Source organism: Anabrus simplex, chromosome 2, assembly GCF_040414725.1.
Source record: "Anabrus simplex isolate iqAnaSimp1 chromosome 2, ASM4041472v1, whole genome shotgun sequence".
Lineage (NCBI taxonomy): Eukaryota > Metazoa > Arthropoda > Insecta > Orthoptera > Tettigoniidae > Anabrus > Anabrus simplex.
The window spans coordinates 220314051-220329523 of record NC_090266.1 but is presented as its reverse complement, the minus strand read 5'-3'; the positions used below and the strand labels follow the sequence as shown (position 1 = coordinate 220329523).

Sequence of the window (15473 nt, the reverse complement as noted above, 5' to 3'; positions counted from 1 at the left end):
CACATTTTAAAACCTAAGTGGCTCTCGGCCGATTACACAGGGGCTAATCCCAAGCTAGGGAGGTGACTCGTACGAGAAAACTTTAACACATTAAGGAAGAGAAGAAACGGTTATGAAAACGTAGTCACCTCAACTTCAAAATGAAGGGGAGCTCGAGAGGGTAAGACATTCTCTATCCCCGATTTACAGTTGAAGAAATTTGTAGTTTTTACATAGACTGAAAAGGAATTTACATTTTAAAGAGATAGGTTATATATTAAAGGTCTTGAACCTTCCCCGTGAGTTAAACTGCTGAGCTAGCAAAGAGGAAAGAAAGATGTTAATCGGCCATTACCTTGTTGAAGAGCTGCTGCCCGAAGAAAGAGGTGCTACCCGCCCCCTGGTATGCTTCTATACACTAAGCAAGATGTTGTTGAAGTGGCCCGGAGACAAGAAAATCAGCAGTTTTTATACCCTCGCGGAAAATTCTAGACCTTTCACGAACGATTAAGACCCGCCCACAAAAGTTTATTGGCTAACAGCAAAATTACACACAAATCGATGAAGAAACACCTTATTGGTGGGAAATTAATTACAGAAATTTAGGATTGGTTACATTCAAAACAGGCGGAAAGAAAGCTTAATATTGCCAACCCTCAAATTAAAGAACAAAATTTAGTAAAGACAAAACTTATGAATACAAAATTTCTCCAAGAAAGTTCATTCCTTCGCACCAGAATGCATTATCATAGTTTTTTAGTAGAGATGTCTGTCAGAGAATGTCCACACGTCTTGATCAACAAAAGCAATTAAAAAACACCCAGTGACATCTTCTAATAAACAGTTGAGTTGATTCCGTTTTTAAAGTTCACAGTTTCTCCTGTAGAGGAGTTTCAATTGGCGCAAGATTTGAACTTGTATCTTAGAGGTGTACCGCCCGGTACAATTATTATTATTATTATTATTATTATTATTATTATTATTATTATTATTATTATTTGCTTTTACGGCCGCATTGGACCACTGTAGTCAATTTCTGTCTGGTCTTCCATGATGTTTTATGTTTTTTTCTTTTCTGATCTTCCAGTATTTCTTCATTCTATCTGATCTTCGTTGTCGTTCTTCCGAAAATACTCTCTTTTATCACATTTTGGTAGGAATCTAACTTTACTATTCTTCAATTTATTTACTTTGTTTGATTTATTCTTTAAATCCTCCAGTATTATGTCTAATTCTTTCATGTCTTCTTTTATCCAGACAGGTTGTTGCTTTTGTTTCCAAAGTTTTTCCAAAATTCTGCGTATTAACCTGTCTTGAGGTGTTCTTAACAGATGACCAAAGAATGATATTCTCTTCTTTCTCATGAAATCCATTGTAGGTTCTATTTCCTGATATACTACTGAATTTGGGATGATATGCCTTTCTCTTTTTTTTGGTACTTCTTATTAATGCATATTCTTACTATTCTTATTTCTATTTTTAAAATTTTGTCTATGTTATTCTTTTGCTTTAGTTTAAATAATGTTTCACTTCCGTAAGTTATTTCAGGTTGTACTACAGTCTTATAATGTTTCAATTTTGTACTTATTGACAAACATTTCTTGTTGTATGTATTTCTGGTTACTTTTTGGACTCCTACTCCATGCTTTGCCTCACCTCCTCCACTCCAGTATAGCGTGTACCCTCTAATCATCTTCTCCCTTCCACATGACCTCACTCAGTCCCATCATTGCAACATTCTCTTTCTCCATAAAGTCAATCAGTTCTTCTGACTTTCCTGTCAGGGTCATAAGATTTATTATTCCCACCTTCATAATATTGTTCGCTGGTTGCCCACTCATCACAGCTCCCCCAGAACAAGAACTGAGCGTCGCTTTTAGCAGGGTACGCCCTAACCTTTAAAGGGTGATTTCTTACCCCAAGGGCGATAGGGTGCCCTAAACCTTCACCCGCTAATTCACCTTCCAAAGACTGATATTTACCATCACTCATTTTTAGGCTGTTGTTAAGGTGGGGTTGCCACTCCCAAAGGCATTTTTGAGCTTCTGCCAGCAATTATTCAGATCATGCCTTACATGAGGAACAGTTGTCCTTGCAGCTACTGATGAATAGTGTACTCATACTATTCTCTGAGTATCAAGCTGCCTCTTCCTCAGTCTCCTCCGTTCCAAAGTGTATCTTCTCTGCTGTAAATTCCGTTGAGGTCTTCATTCGTAACCCTGAGCTGGGACCCTTACCAGATACTACACACTGAGTCAGTGTGCTCTGGGACTCACATAGGCAGGGACGTCGCTCCGGGGGCAGGGCTGCCTCCGTAGAGGGTCCGTACCTGCTGCCTGGAACATATCTATATATATAAAATAACTTGTCCTGACTGACTGACTGATTCATCATCGCCGAGCCAAAAATACTGAACATAAAGAAATGAAATTTCGGGGATATATTCATATTAAGATGCAGGTGGTCGCTAAGAGAGGATTTTTGGATATTCCGTCGCTAAGGGGGTGAAAAGGGGGGTGAAATTTTAAAATGAGTGTGTCTACGTCTTAAAACTTTAAAAGTTTACAGATGTAAAAATAGGTTTTTACAATCTCCCTTAAAAATAAAGAAACCTGTATTTTTTTGTTTTCTGTAAATCCCAATAGGAGGGGTGTAAAAGGGTGAATAATGGGTTGAATGCCTTTAATGAGGATATATATATCTCAGAAACTGAAGATATTACAGAACTGAAAATTTGTATATGGTATATCCTTTAAAAATAAAGAAACACGTATTTTTTTGCTTTTGGAAAATCCAAATGGCGGTTAAACAGGAGTGACAAATTGGGGTGATTTTTTTGAAAGACTATATCTACAGAATATCTGAGAAATGTAAAATGTTACAGACGTAAAAAGTGGTATTTGGAATCTCCTGTAAATGTAAAGAAACGTAGGTGATTTGTTTGTGGAAACTCCACAAAAGGGGAACTAAAAAGGGGTGAAATTTTAAAATGAGAATTTCTACAGTACATCTCAAAAAGCTTAACATGTTACAGAATTGAAAAATGGTATTTTTATCTCTATTAAAAATGAAGAAATGTGTATTTTTAGTTTTCGGAAATACCTCTTGGGCGGAAGGGAGGGGGTAAAAGTGACTGAAAATTGTGTTGAATTCTTTTATTTAGGCTACTGATAACTCAAAAATGAAGATGTTACAGACGTGAAATTTGATATTTGGAATCTGCTTTGAAAGTAAAGAAACAAATATTCTCTGAAAATCCAATGAAGGGGGCGGGGGGTGAAATAATTGAAAAATTAATTGACTTAATTGTATGAGAATACATACATCTAATAAAAACTAAAATTGTTACAGACGTGAAAATTGGTATTTTGATCTCCTTTAAAAACAAAGAAAAGCACGTTTTGCGGGGGAAATCATCTTGGGGGGTGGGAGTGAAAAGGAGTTGAATGCCTTTCATGAGGACACAAAAATCAAAAACTGAAGAAGTTAGAGTCGTGATAATTGGTATTTAGAAGATCCTTTACTATTAAAGAAACAAGTATTTTTTGCTGGAAAATTCACTTGGCTCTCTCTGTGTGTGTGTGTGTGTGTGTGTGTGTGTGTGTGTGTGTGTGTGTGTGTGTGTGTGTGTGTGTGTGTGTGTGTGTGTGTGTGTGTGTGTGTGTGTGTGTGTGTGTGTGTGTGTGTGTGTGTGTGTGTGTGTGTGTGTGTGTGTGTGTGTGTGTGTGTGTGTGTGTGTGTGTGTGTGTGTGTGTGTGTGTGTGTGTGTGTGTGTGTGTGTGTGTGTGTGTGTGTGTGTGTGTGTGTGTGTGTGTGTGAAAGGAAGTGAAAAAAAAGTGAATAATTTTTATGGGGATACTTATATCCCAACACTGAAGGTAATAGACGTGAACATTGGGTGTTTGGAATCTCCTTTAAACATAAAGAAACACGGCTTCTTTTAATTTTTTGGCGGGATGGGTAAATAAACTTAACGGCGGTGGGGTGTAAAAGGAGGTGAGACCAATTTATTTTACTCTTCATAATGTACTTTTAAGGAGTCTCCGTTGCTCAGGTGGCAGCGCACCGGCCTCTCAGAACTGGGTTCCGTGGTTCAAATCCCGGTCGCTCCATGTGACATTCGTGCTCGACAAAACGGATGCGGGAAAGGTTTTTCTCCGGATGCTCCGGTTTTCCCTGTCATCATTCATTCCAGCAACACTGTCCAATATTTCATTTAATTTTTCATTCATCGATCATTGCTCCAGAGGATTGCTTCGGCAACTGGCACAATTGCTATTGTCGCCGCTAGATGGGGCTTTATTCATTCCATTCCTGACCCTATCGAATTACTGGAAACAGGCTGTAGATTTTCGATGTACTTATTCTGATAATAAACCGATCATTTTTAATCTTTCCTGGGTTCGTTTTCAACAGCCATCTTTTCTTTCGGAGAACGTTCTTAGATTACAGTAGATTCTCCTGGCATATAAATAAAAATATAAACACATTTGAAATAAACGATTGGAATGAGATTGACCGTCAAATTGTTCACCTCTATAATAAGGTCAATAATGCACGGAAGTATGTCATTCCTATCGTCAGAAATCCCGCTCACTTGCCTACGCGTGACATTGGTGCTGATCACATTGTCAACAATGACAATGGCTGCAGATGTAATTTACCGCCAAGTAGCGGTCTTCCATCTTGCTGTGGGGCCCAGAACATCTAATAATAATAATAATAATAATAATAATAATGTTCTGGACCGTCGTCAAAAGTGCGGACCGCGCTGGAAACGGGTCCTGGACGTATAATGACTAAGAATGCAGTCTGGACACGGGTTCAGTACCGCCAAGGCACCCAAGACGACACCACGCCAGATCTTCAGGATTTGATCCATATTAAAAACGCTTATAGGAAAAGATGGCAAAGATTTAGGGACCCAACTGACCGGGTGGAATACCTGGACCTAGCGCGGGAAGTACGAAATCGATTGCTGGAAAGAAAGATTGAAAAATGGGAGGAAACTTGCCGTAATATATTAGAAAACGAGTCAGATCGTGAATTTTGGTGGATTCTCGCAGAAAATGAGTCAGATCGCGAATTTCGGCGGATTATAAATCTAAAACAATAAGCATTCAGTTATAAATTTCAGTATAATACCGTAGCGAAGCACGGGTATCTTGCTAGTATATAACTTGTTCTGACTGACTGACTGACTGACTGGACTGATTCATCATCGCCGAGCCAAAAGTACTGGACATAATGGAATGAAATTTTGGGGATACATTCATATAGACATGTAGGTACTCGCTAAGGGAGGATTTTTGGATATTCCGTCGCTAAGGGGGTTAAAAGGGGGGTGAATTTTCAAAATGAGTGTATCTATATCTGAAAACTTTATAAGTTTACAGATGTAAAAATTGACATTTATAAATCTCCTTTAAAAATAAAGAATCATATATTCTTTTGTTTTCTGAAAATCCCAATAGGAGGGGTGAAAAGGGTGAATAAAGGGTTGAATGCCTTTAATGAGAATACTTATATCTCAGAAACTGAAGATATTACAGACCTGAAAATTGGTATATCGGATCTCCTTTAAAAATAAAGAAAGGCGTATTTTTTGTTTTTGGAAAATCCACTTAATGGGGGTTAAACAGGAGTGACACATAGGGGTGAATTTTTTGAAAGACTATATCTACAGTATATCTCAGAAACGTAAAATGTTACAGACGTAAAAACTGGTATTTGGAATCTCCTGTAAAAGTAAAGGAACATACGTGATTTGTTTTTGGAAACTCCACTTAAGGGGAACTAAAAAGGTGGTGAAATTCTAAAATGAGAATTTTTACAGTATATCTGAAAAACTTAACATGTTATAGAAGTGAAAAATGGTATTTTTATCGCTATTATAATTAAAGAAACCTGCATTTTTAATTTCACTGAAAACAACTTGGGTGGGGGTGGGGGGTTAAAGTGACTGAAAATGGGGTTGAATTCTTTTAATTAGGATACTAATATCTCAAAAACTGAAGATGTTACAGACGTGAAATTTGGTATTTGGATCTCCTTTAAAAACAAGGAAAAACGAGTTTGGGGGGGGGGGAGGGAGTGAAAAGGAGTTGAATTCCATTCATGAGGTCGAAGATCTTCTACTATTAAAGAAACAAGTATTTTTTGCCGGAAATTTCACTAAAGGCTGGGGGTGTGTGAAAGGAAGTGAAAAAGTGAATTATTTTTATGGGGATATTTATATCTCAAAACTGAAGGTAACAGACGTGAACATTGGTATTTGGAATCTCCTTGAAACATAAAGAAACACGCCTTCGTTTTTTTGGGGGGCGGGGATATATCAACTGAACGGCAGTGGGGTGAAAAATTAGGTGAGGCCAATTGATTTTACTGTTCATAATATACTTATAAGGAGCCTCCGTCGCTCAAGCGGCAGCGCGCCGGCCTCTCACTGCTGTGTTCCGTGGTTCAAATTCCGGTCACTCCATGTGAGATTTGTGCTGGACAAAGCATAGGTGGGACAGGTTTTTCTCCTGGTACTCCGGTTTTCCCTGTCACCATTCATTCCAGCAATACTCTCCAATATCATTTCATTTGTCATTCATTAATCATTGTCCCAGAGGAGTGCGACAGGCTTCAGCAGCCGGCACAATTCCTATCCTCACTGCCAGATGGGAGCTTTATTCATTCCATTCCTGACCTGGTCAAATGACTGGAAACAGGCTGTGGATTTTCAATGTACTTATTCTGATCATAAACCGATAATTTTTTATCTTTCCTGGGTTCGTTTTCAAGAGCCACTTTTTCCTTAGGAGAACATTCATAGATTATAGTAGATTCTCCTGGCATATAAATAAAAATTTAAACACATTTGTAATAAACGATAGGAATGAGATTGACCGTGCAATTGTTCACCTCTATAATAAGGTCAATAATGCATAAGTATGTCATTCGTATCGCCAGAATTCCCGCGCACTTGCCTACGCACGTCAATGGTACTGATCACATTGTCAGCAATGACAATGGCAGTAGATGTAATTTACCACCAAGTAGAGGTCTTGCATCTTGCTGTGGGGTCCAGAACAATAATAATAATAATAATAATAATAATAATAATAATAATAATAATAATAATAATAATAATAACCTAAATTCAATTAATATCACTCACCCTAATAATAATAATAATAATAATAATAATAATAATAATAATAATGTTCTGGACCGTTGTCAAAATGTGCAGACCGCTCTGGAAACATGTCCTGAACAGGTAATGACTACGAATGCAGTCCGGCCTCGGGTTCAGTACCGCCGGATATTTGATCCATGTTAAAAACGCTTATTGGAAAAGATGGCAAAGATTTAGAGACCCAACTGACTGGGTGGAATACCTGGACCTAGTACGAAATTGATTGCTGGAAAGAAAGATTGAAAAATGGGAGGAACTTTGCCTTAATCTCTCAGAAAATGAGTCAGATCGCGAATTTTGGCGGATTCTCTCTGAAAACAAGTCAGATCGCGAATTTCAGCGGATTATATATAAAACATTAAGCATTCATTTATAAATTTCAGTATAATACCATAGCGAAGCACAGGTATCTTGCTAGTAATTAAATATGTGCACTTCATGCACGTGTTCATTTGGTTACTCAGTTGCCTTTGTTCGGTAATATTTATATTTGAAAATGAACATATTTTTATTAAGACATGTACAAACCGCCATTTCCTAAGCCAGAGGAATTAACCAGACTTTTTTTAAATCCGTGGCATGGTCAGGAATTGGATCGGGTTCCCTGTGAACAAAAGACTTCAATATATTGACCATTCAACCGAAGAGCCAGACTATGATATTAATGATATTGACAAAGCAGATAAAATTTTACAACATTTGTACAGATACTTGGTTTGAAAATGGGAAACCATGGAAAATCATATTCAGGGCTGCCAACAGTGGGGTTCGAACCCACTGTCTCCTGAATGCAATGTCACAGCTGCGGCCCCTAACCGCGCAGCCAACTCACTCGGTATCTAGTATAGTGAAATGGAAATTGGATGAAATGTGACTTCTGATTAGATTTTAGGTTTTATATTTATATCGTAAGTACTCTTTGTAATAGAGAAAATTACTAATTATGTTTATTTGTGTATCCTTCCAGCAGTGATGAAGATATCAATTTCTTTCCTCTATCAAGAATTAAGGATGGTAAGCAAGAACTGACTGATACTTTTAGCATTGAAGATTTTGAACTGTCTCCAGATGAAGATGATCTGAACCTTTTGCCTCCCAAACCGATGTATCAACGTTGTGTGTGCTGCGTGGTCCCTGTGGACTGGCGATGTATCCTTATGTAAAGTGTCTACTATTATTGCTTGTTATGTTAGAATTGTGGAACTGAAACAAAATTATGTTATCATATAATGTAAGACAAGTCCCAGTTTACCTTACATGCTTGCTTGAAGGTTATGTAATGTATATTTAAATTGTCTTCTGTTAATATTATCTTGCTGAGAATTTTTAGTCCTTGGTCTGAAGATAAGCTGGCGCTTGCTCTTTTCTAGTTACTCCTGTTAGTATAGACTAGAGCTTTGTAATTTTAATGTTATTTAGTTTTGTAGTATTGTTTCAACTTCAAACTACCAGAGTGACCAATATTAAAATAGAAAGGAAGAGATGGGAAGTTACATTAAACACCATTCACATAGAAAGTGTTATGGTGTCACAATATAATTTATATACTTGTTATGTCAAGCTTCATGGAGTCCTTAAATGTTGTGCTTCCCAACCTTTCCTGACTCTCTTCGAATGTGACCAAAATCCATGACATTTTTGCTTAGGTTTTGAAGTCTCAGAATTTAGAACCTTTTCCTTGTAACTTTATTTAACTTTAGTTATTAAGCTTGTAGGGCAACAAATCTTGACCTGGCAGGTGGTGTATCCATGAACATTTTTATTGAAAATTCTTTCATAAAATGCATTATTATTATTATTATTATTTGTCATGGGCATTATAAAGTCGTTTGGATTTATACTCTTATAAAATAAGGTTTATGAACAACGTGAACATTAACATTTGTTGATGTTACACATAAACACCCTCAGATCAGTATTGAAGAAACATGTGGGAAGTTTGTATCTGTGCTAAATTCTTGACGAATGACATTTTGGCCTAATCATTGGTTCATGGCAGAGAAACTTCCATTAGTTATGTCAGATGTCTCCAGAAGATTTAAATTCAATCTCTAAAGATATTTTATTATATCCAAACCACACAAAGATTGTCTTTCTTCCATATGCTTCTTTATCTTTTGACTAAGAACTTCTGAAATTCACTCTGTATGAGGTTAAGGATCATACTCACATGCTGTTTTCAAGCATTTGGAACAGAGACAAAAGATACCTTGATTGATCTATTGTGGATTCCCTTTACATTGAAGTCACCAGCCCTATGTCTGAAGAAGAAGAGATCCTGCCTCTCAAAAAATGAGGATATAGGGTAAATAATATGAATTACTGAGTAGGAAATTTAAATGAGTTCGCTCAGGTTTAGAAGACAATGAGATTTGAAGAGACAAGTTCAGAAAGTAATTGTAAATTCAATACTTATGGCAGTTCTTTTTATTCTCGTGAACTGGTTCGGCATTATTATCCAGAACGGTGCAAAGTACCAATTTTATACTCTCATAATGAAGTGCCCGTAAATTTGTATTCTGTATGTTATTTAGTTCTATGAATTATTCTCTTTCTGAACATATCTAGGTTGCTTCTGGAAAAATGTTGAGAAATATGTTCATTCCATTAGTTCGCAATCTCTTGAATTTCCCACTCATTTCTTCTGTAATCCTAATCACCTTGCCCTTTACATGGAACTGTAAACAGAGATAAGATGTTAACCTTAGTCAAAATTTGAGGCATCTGTAGCAGTTTCAAACACCCACTGACAAGAGAAGTCCTGCAAGATTTATACCAGAGTAAGACATGCCGTCAAAGTGGTTAAAGTTAATAACTTCTGCAGAGTCAACAAAGACAAAGACACCTCCGTACAGGCCATGAAGGCCCTTGGAGGAGTGGAAGGTAAAGGCTTCCACCATTGTTAACCGCGGCACGTGATGGGGTAGAGTGGTTAGCTCTACACCCGGCCACCTTTGCCCCCAGGAATTAACCTGGTACTCATTTTTGGTGTAGGCTGAGTGAACCTCAGGGCCATATGCACCTCCGGAAGTGGAAATCTCGTTTCTTAAACTTTACGACTTCCTGACGGGGATTCGAACCCACGTCCTTCCGGGCGAACCGAGGACGCCTTTACCACCTCGGCCAGGCAGCCCCTACTCAGAACTTCTACATAGATGAAAAGAGAAAGAATGTTCCAGGAGTGATATTTCTGTTCAGTGCGGTAATAATGATGATAATAATAATAATAATAATAATAATAATAATAATAATAATAATAATAATAATAATAATAATAATGAGCTTTGGAAGAAAAACGAAAATGTAATTTAGTGTTTGTAGATCTGCTGCAGTGCTCAGTGGGTCAGCTGTACAGAGCACATGGCCTGAAAATTTAAATACCTTGTAGGTAGTGAGCTGGTGGAAATTTAAATACAGGATTGGAGGGTAATTGATTTTGTATTTATTTTGTCACATTTTGATTGCAAATAAAACATATGCTTTTTGCATATACTGGTGTATATTTAAAAAGGTATTAACAGTGAGAAAATGTTAATGAAGTGTTTCATTTGGAAATGTTAACATTGTATGTATTTAGAGGATTGTACTGCTGCCAAAACTTTGCAAGGGCAGGTGGAAGACTCGGTGCTGGTTGGAAGGTGACGTGCACCACTGGACCGGGTGTGTAGGACTGCTCTTCTATCCTGTTGGTGAGGAGCCCCTCTGACCAGGCTCCTCCCTTCCTCCTCCAGTGGTGTGGTCTGCTCATTGTTGATCCATTGTTCTGTTGTTGTTGATTATGCTTCATGCCTCGCCAAGACCCCGACTGCCGCTCTCTCTGTGGCAAGTCCTGCTTATTTAGCTATAGCAGCCTCACGTGTTTGTCAGCTCCTGTTGCTGCTACCTTGCGACTGCTCTGTGCTCTGCTCCACCCAGCTTATATGGGTCTGGGTCGAACGCATGTACAAAATATATGAGCACCGGCGCAGCCGCAGCAGCGCGGAAGGGGCATATGAGGGGTGCTTCAGTCGGGGCTTTCACCTCCCTCAGTGTTTTATTTTCCCAGAATATTTACAGAAATACCACAACGTATTATCTGTGCCTTCCAAGAAGCCTCACAGAACATAGTCTACCGCAAAGGTAGAAGTACCATAACAAAACATACATGCCCTATTGTCTATAAATCAGTTATATTGTTCCTAAGTCTGCATTAATGTAAACACATTGGTGTTGATGAATATATATTTACATGGTGTGGATTTAAAAGATGGATTTGTGAATTCATCTGTTACAACTTATACTGCAATAATTTATCCAAAGTTTTGTGTATTGGAGTTCTTTGAATTAATAGGATCGAGAGTTCTCACGCCTGGGAGGCTCATTGAAAAAGAGATGCTGTGCTGTTGGATAGCAACATTTTCTCTTTTAAGTAGTCTGCAACACAGTGAAGAAAAGCACCTGGAATTCTTGAAAACTATCTTCTACCCATTTTGTGGCAGTTGTAATGTAATGGAGTGCACAGTATTTTGATAGCATAGTATGACTGACCTGTCTTTCCTTTGGTTGTTTAAGAGGGGAAAGAACATCCAATATTTTTCTTGAATATCTACTTTTTATCTACCATGTTCCTTTGAGTATCAAACAATTAATTGATGCTAATATGTGGCATGTTGTCTATACAGTCTTAAGTGTCATGGTCTTGTGTCAAGGTGGGAAGGGGGCCGATGACCTAGATGTTAGGCCCCTTTAAACAACAAGCAGAATCATCATCATCAAGGTGGGAAGTTTGGATTTCATGCCAAAGTCTTACGATAAATATGGGTAGATTGTGAAATATTTCTGCAGTTTTATTATTCAGATTTTAACTTTTGTTACATGAGCAATAAGAAGTAAGAGTGGTGCAGATGTTTTTTGAAGAGGCATGCTGTCTTGACTACATAATTCTCTGGGAAAATGTGGAAGGAATTAATCGATTCCATATGGTCCCATTCACATGAAGTTCAAGGGATAACCAAAAGTATCTATTGCTCTGTCCCGAAACCCATTGTTTATAGGGAAAAATACTGTCATCTTAATTTGAGGTCCAAGGAATAAAATATGTATATTGCTGTGATAATACGAATATATGCTGATGTATGAGGAATAAAAACACCCACCATAACTGGGGTTACTTTACCCCACTACTTTCTAATGATATGGTTATGTTTCAAGACTGTGGGATGATTTAGTGCCCCAAATATTGTTGATAAGTGAGTAACAAACATAAAAATCATGTTCAAATATTTGTTAAAATTAAAAATATGACAAAATTACACCTATGTAAAAGTTTCAAACAAATTTATTAAAAAACCACCATTGCAATACTTTACAATCTTTAAGTTTAAGATACAAATATTACATATATGTTAAAATGGGACATGTTTTGCTTAGGCTTTGTAAGCATCTTCAGCCATACTTAATCTAAAGCTAAGTCAGGGCCCTGAACTGGGTTCCTCATTAAAGTATAATACATGCTTTAATACAAGATAAACAGTCATAAAAATCTAGTCTATGGAGAAAGCGATGCTTAAAATGCTATTTTTTTACATGCTTTAATACAAGATAAACAGTCATAAAAATCTAGTCTATGGAGAAAGCGATGCTTAAAATGCTATTTTTTTTTTTTTTTTTTTTTTTTGCTATTTGCTTTACGTCGCACCGACACAGATAGGTCTTATGGCGACGATGGGATAGGAAAGGCATAGGAGTGGGAAAGAGGTGGCTGTGGCCTTAATTAAGGTACAACCCCAGCATTTGGCTGGTGTGAAAATGGGAAACCACAGAAAACTATCTTCAGGGCTGCCGACAGTGAGGTTCGAACCCACTATCTCCTGGATGCGAGCTGATTCAGTGTCAATGAAATAAAAGCTTTGTAATGCAGAAATGTTGTACATGATACTGTTTGTTCTCCAGCCCTGCTCGAGATGAGGGCGAGTTGTGTGTGTTCATCAACAAAGCGTAAGTCACGCAGCAGAACCATGCGCTTAACAACACAGCGAGTGGTGCATTGCTTTCCGTGAAATTCCTACACATAAGAAACCCTTAATATCTCCATAACTACTTGTCAAATTTGCAAAATAAGCACATCGCTGAAATTGTGTCTCGATTGTTAGTAGTTCTTTTGGGTGAAATTAGTATACTCCCATTTCAATAAACAACATTGCTACCACTTTCTTGGTAGTTACGTACATGATCGAGATGAATTGGACAGTGATTTATAAGCCCCTTAATACAATTTTATATTTGGAAACAGAATGTCTATATCTGTTCTGTAACGGATCAGAAGATATTTGAGACGGGCAACTTAGCTGAATAACCCTGTACAGTCAGTGTAGCCACATCTAAAGTTTTTTTTTTTTGTAGCAGTAATCTAAATAAGTATATTTTTCTGTAGTTTAGGCCAAGGTTACCTCAGTTGATGGCATGGAAGAGTTATTGTTAGCATTGTTTGTTTCCTGGTCTATTCTCCCTTTAATGTAGATGTTAGTTTGGATGTTGGGATTACTGTACTTCTCTGCCTGATATGTCAGGAATTTTGTTATAATTGTATTCAACCTGGTAATACAAGTGGCTGAATGACAGCTGAAAAATTTTGTAACAAGATTAAAAGGAGCATTATGTAGAAAATAGACATAATTACAAACCTTGTGTGCTGACAAAGTTTGTAAACCTTTCTATATGACTATCATATAGTCTAACAGTCTTCTCATTTTTGTTCTTTTTGTTTTTTGTTTTTGTTTCCTTATCAGTTGGGTTAGATGAAGTTGAACCGTACACAACTAGAATACTGTAGTTTGATGTTGAATATGGCAGACTTTTACCAACTAAACATACCGAGATGGTTATTTTAATTTTCAGCACCAGTGTAACTGTTCAACTCCAATTTTAATATTATATTATGTACATAATATTTTTAAAGTTTTAATTTTATTGTATTTGCACTACATATTGGAAATTTTTAGTCCATGGCTGAAGATGACCCATAATCAGGTCGAAAGCGGTCCCATTGTATAAGTGATTTGAGATCATATTAAATGGTATTGAATAGGTGGACCTTCATTGTAATTTTGTGTCGATTGTTCCCTTTTTAGTTCATTCATCAGCATGTGAAGTTTGTGAGCAGAAATATTTATTTAATTTGTCTAATGGCAAGTCAGTGTTGTTTTTGTCAGTTTTATTTTTTGTCAAACCAGTGTTGTGAAGAATTTTCCATACCTTGGAAGAATTGTTATTTTTTAAGGTGTCATGTGTATGGCGTATCTTAGCATTCCTGATGGTCTAAGCTGTTGCTTTACGCAATTATCTATACTTTTCGAGATTGTCTGCATTTGGATTTTTTTATATAATATTTGTAAGCTGTATTTCTTTCCTCCTTTTTTGCCAATATGTCTTGCATCAGCCACGGTGATGGTTTTCGTCTTACTTATGCTCGTGTACTGTTCCAGATCGTCAGTCTTTTCCTGTAAGTGGGACTCGAGTTAATTTTTTTTTTTAAATGGCCTTGTCCCTATCTTCGAAAAGTCTCAAATTACCTCTGTACTGAAGTCTGTAGACTCCTGCAATTGTTCCACTACTACCTTTGTCACTTGCTCCTGTATTAGGTTGGCAAGCATGATCAAGATGTCCTTGCTACACAGCGGGTCCTGGACGGCTTGCTTCACCAAAGCTCTGTATCGGCACTTCAAATTGCATGATGTTTTTGTCTACTGGTAGATGTTAATCACAAGTATCACTTCACTAACACTTCCGTATATGCACACCAATGCGAGGAAAAAGTATCAGCATCACAAATCGTTTACATTGCTAAAGAACACTTTCAAACTTACGTTAATCAGGGTCTTACTTTGCGTGACTATGCACCGTCCGCCATGTCAGTTAAAATTCACTGTCACCGAGCTCGATAGCTGCAGTCGCTTAAGTGCGGCCAGTATCCAGTAATTGGGAGATAGTGGGGTTCGAGCCCCACTGTCGGCAGCCCTGAAGATGGTTTTCCGTGGTTTCCCATTTTCACACCAGGCAAATGCCGGGGCTGTACCTTAATTAAGGCCACGGCTGCTTCCTTCCACTTCATAGGCCTTTCCTATCCCATCGTCGCCAAAAGACCTATCTGTGTCGGTGCGACGTAAAGCAAATAGCAAAAAAAAAAAAAAAAAAAAAAAAAAATCACTGTCTGTTTTCTTATTAGTTCACTTTATATGAGTCTATATCCATCCTATTCAACCGTGCTGATACAGAGTAATATGAATAGCACATGGACATTTATTGCGCACTTGGCATTTACAGCAGTTTTTGG

At 37.5% G+C, this 15473-nt stretch overlaps 1 protein-coding gene across 2 annotated transcripts in view; it reads left to right on the top strand.

Annotated features, from left to right (window-relative positions):
* Positions 1-10355, top strand: part of LOC136862758 (protein FAM219A) — an 83527-nt gene extending 73172 nt beyond the window's left edge. Inside the window, exon 5 of one of the 2 annotated variants that reach the window (XM_067138992.2) lies at positions 8133-10355. In XM_067138992.2, coding sequence (XP_066995093.1) covers positions 8133-8325 — 193 coding nt within the window. In that variant the 3' untranslated portion in view covers positions 8326-10355. Of the gene's footprint in view, positions 1-8129 lie in introns of both variants that reach the window. The other variant, XM_067138991.2, reaches the window with a different exon arrangement.
* The last annotated feature ends 5118 nt before the right edge of the window (positions 10356-15473 follow it).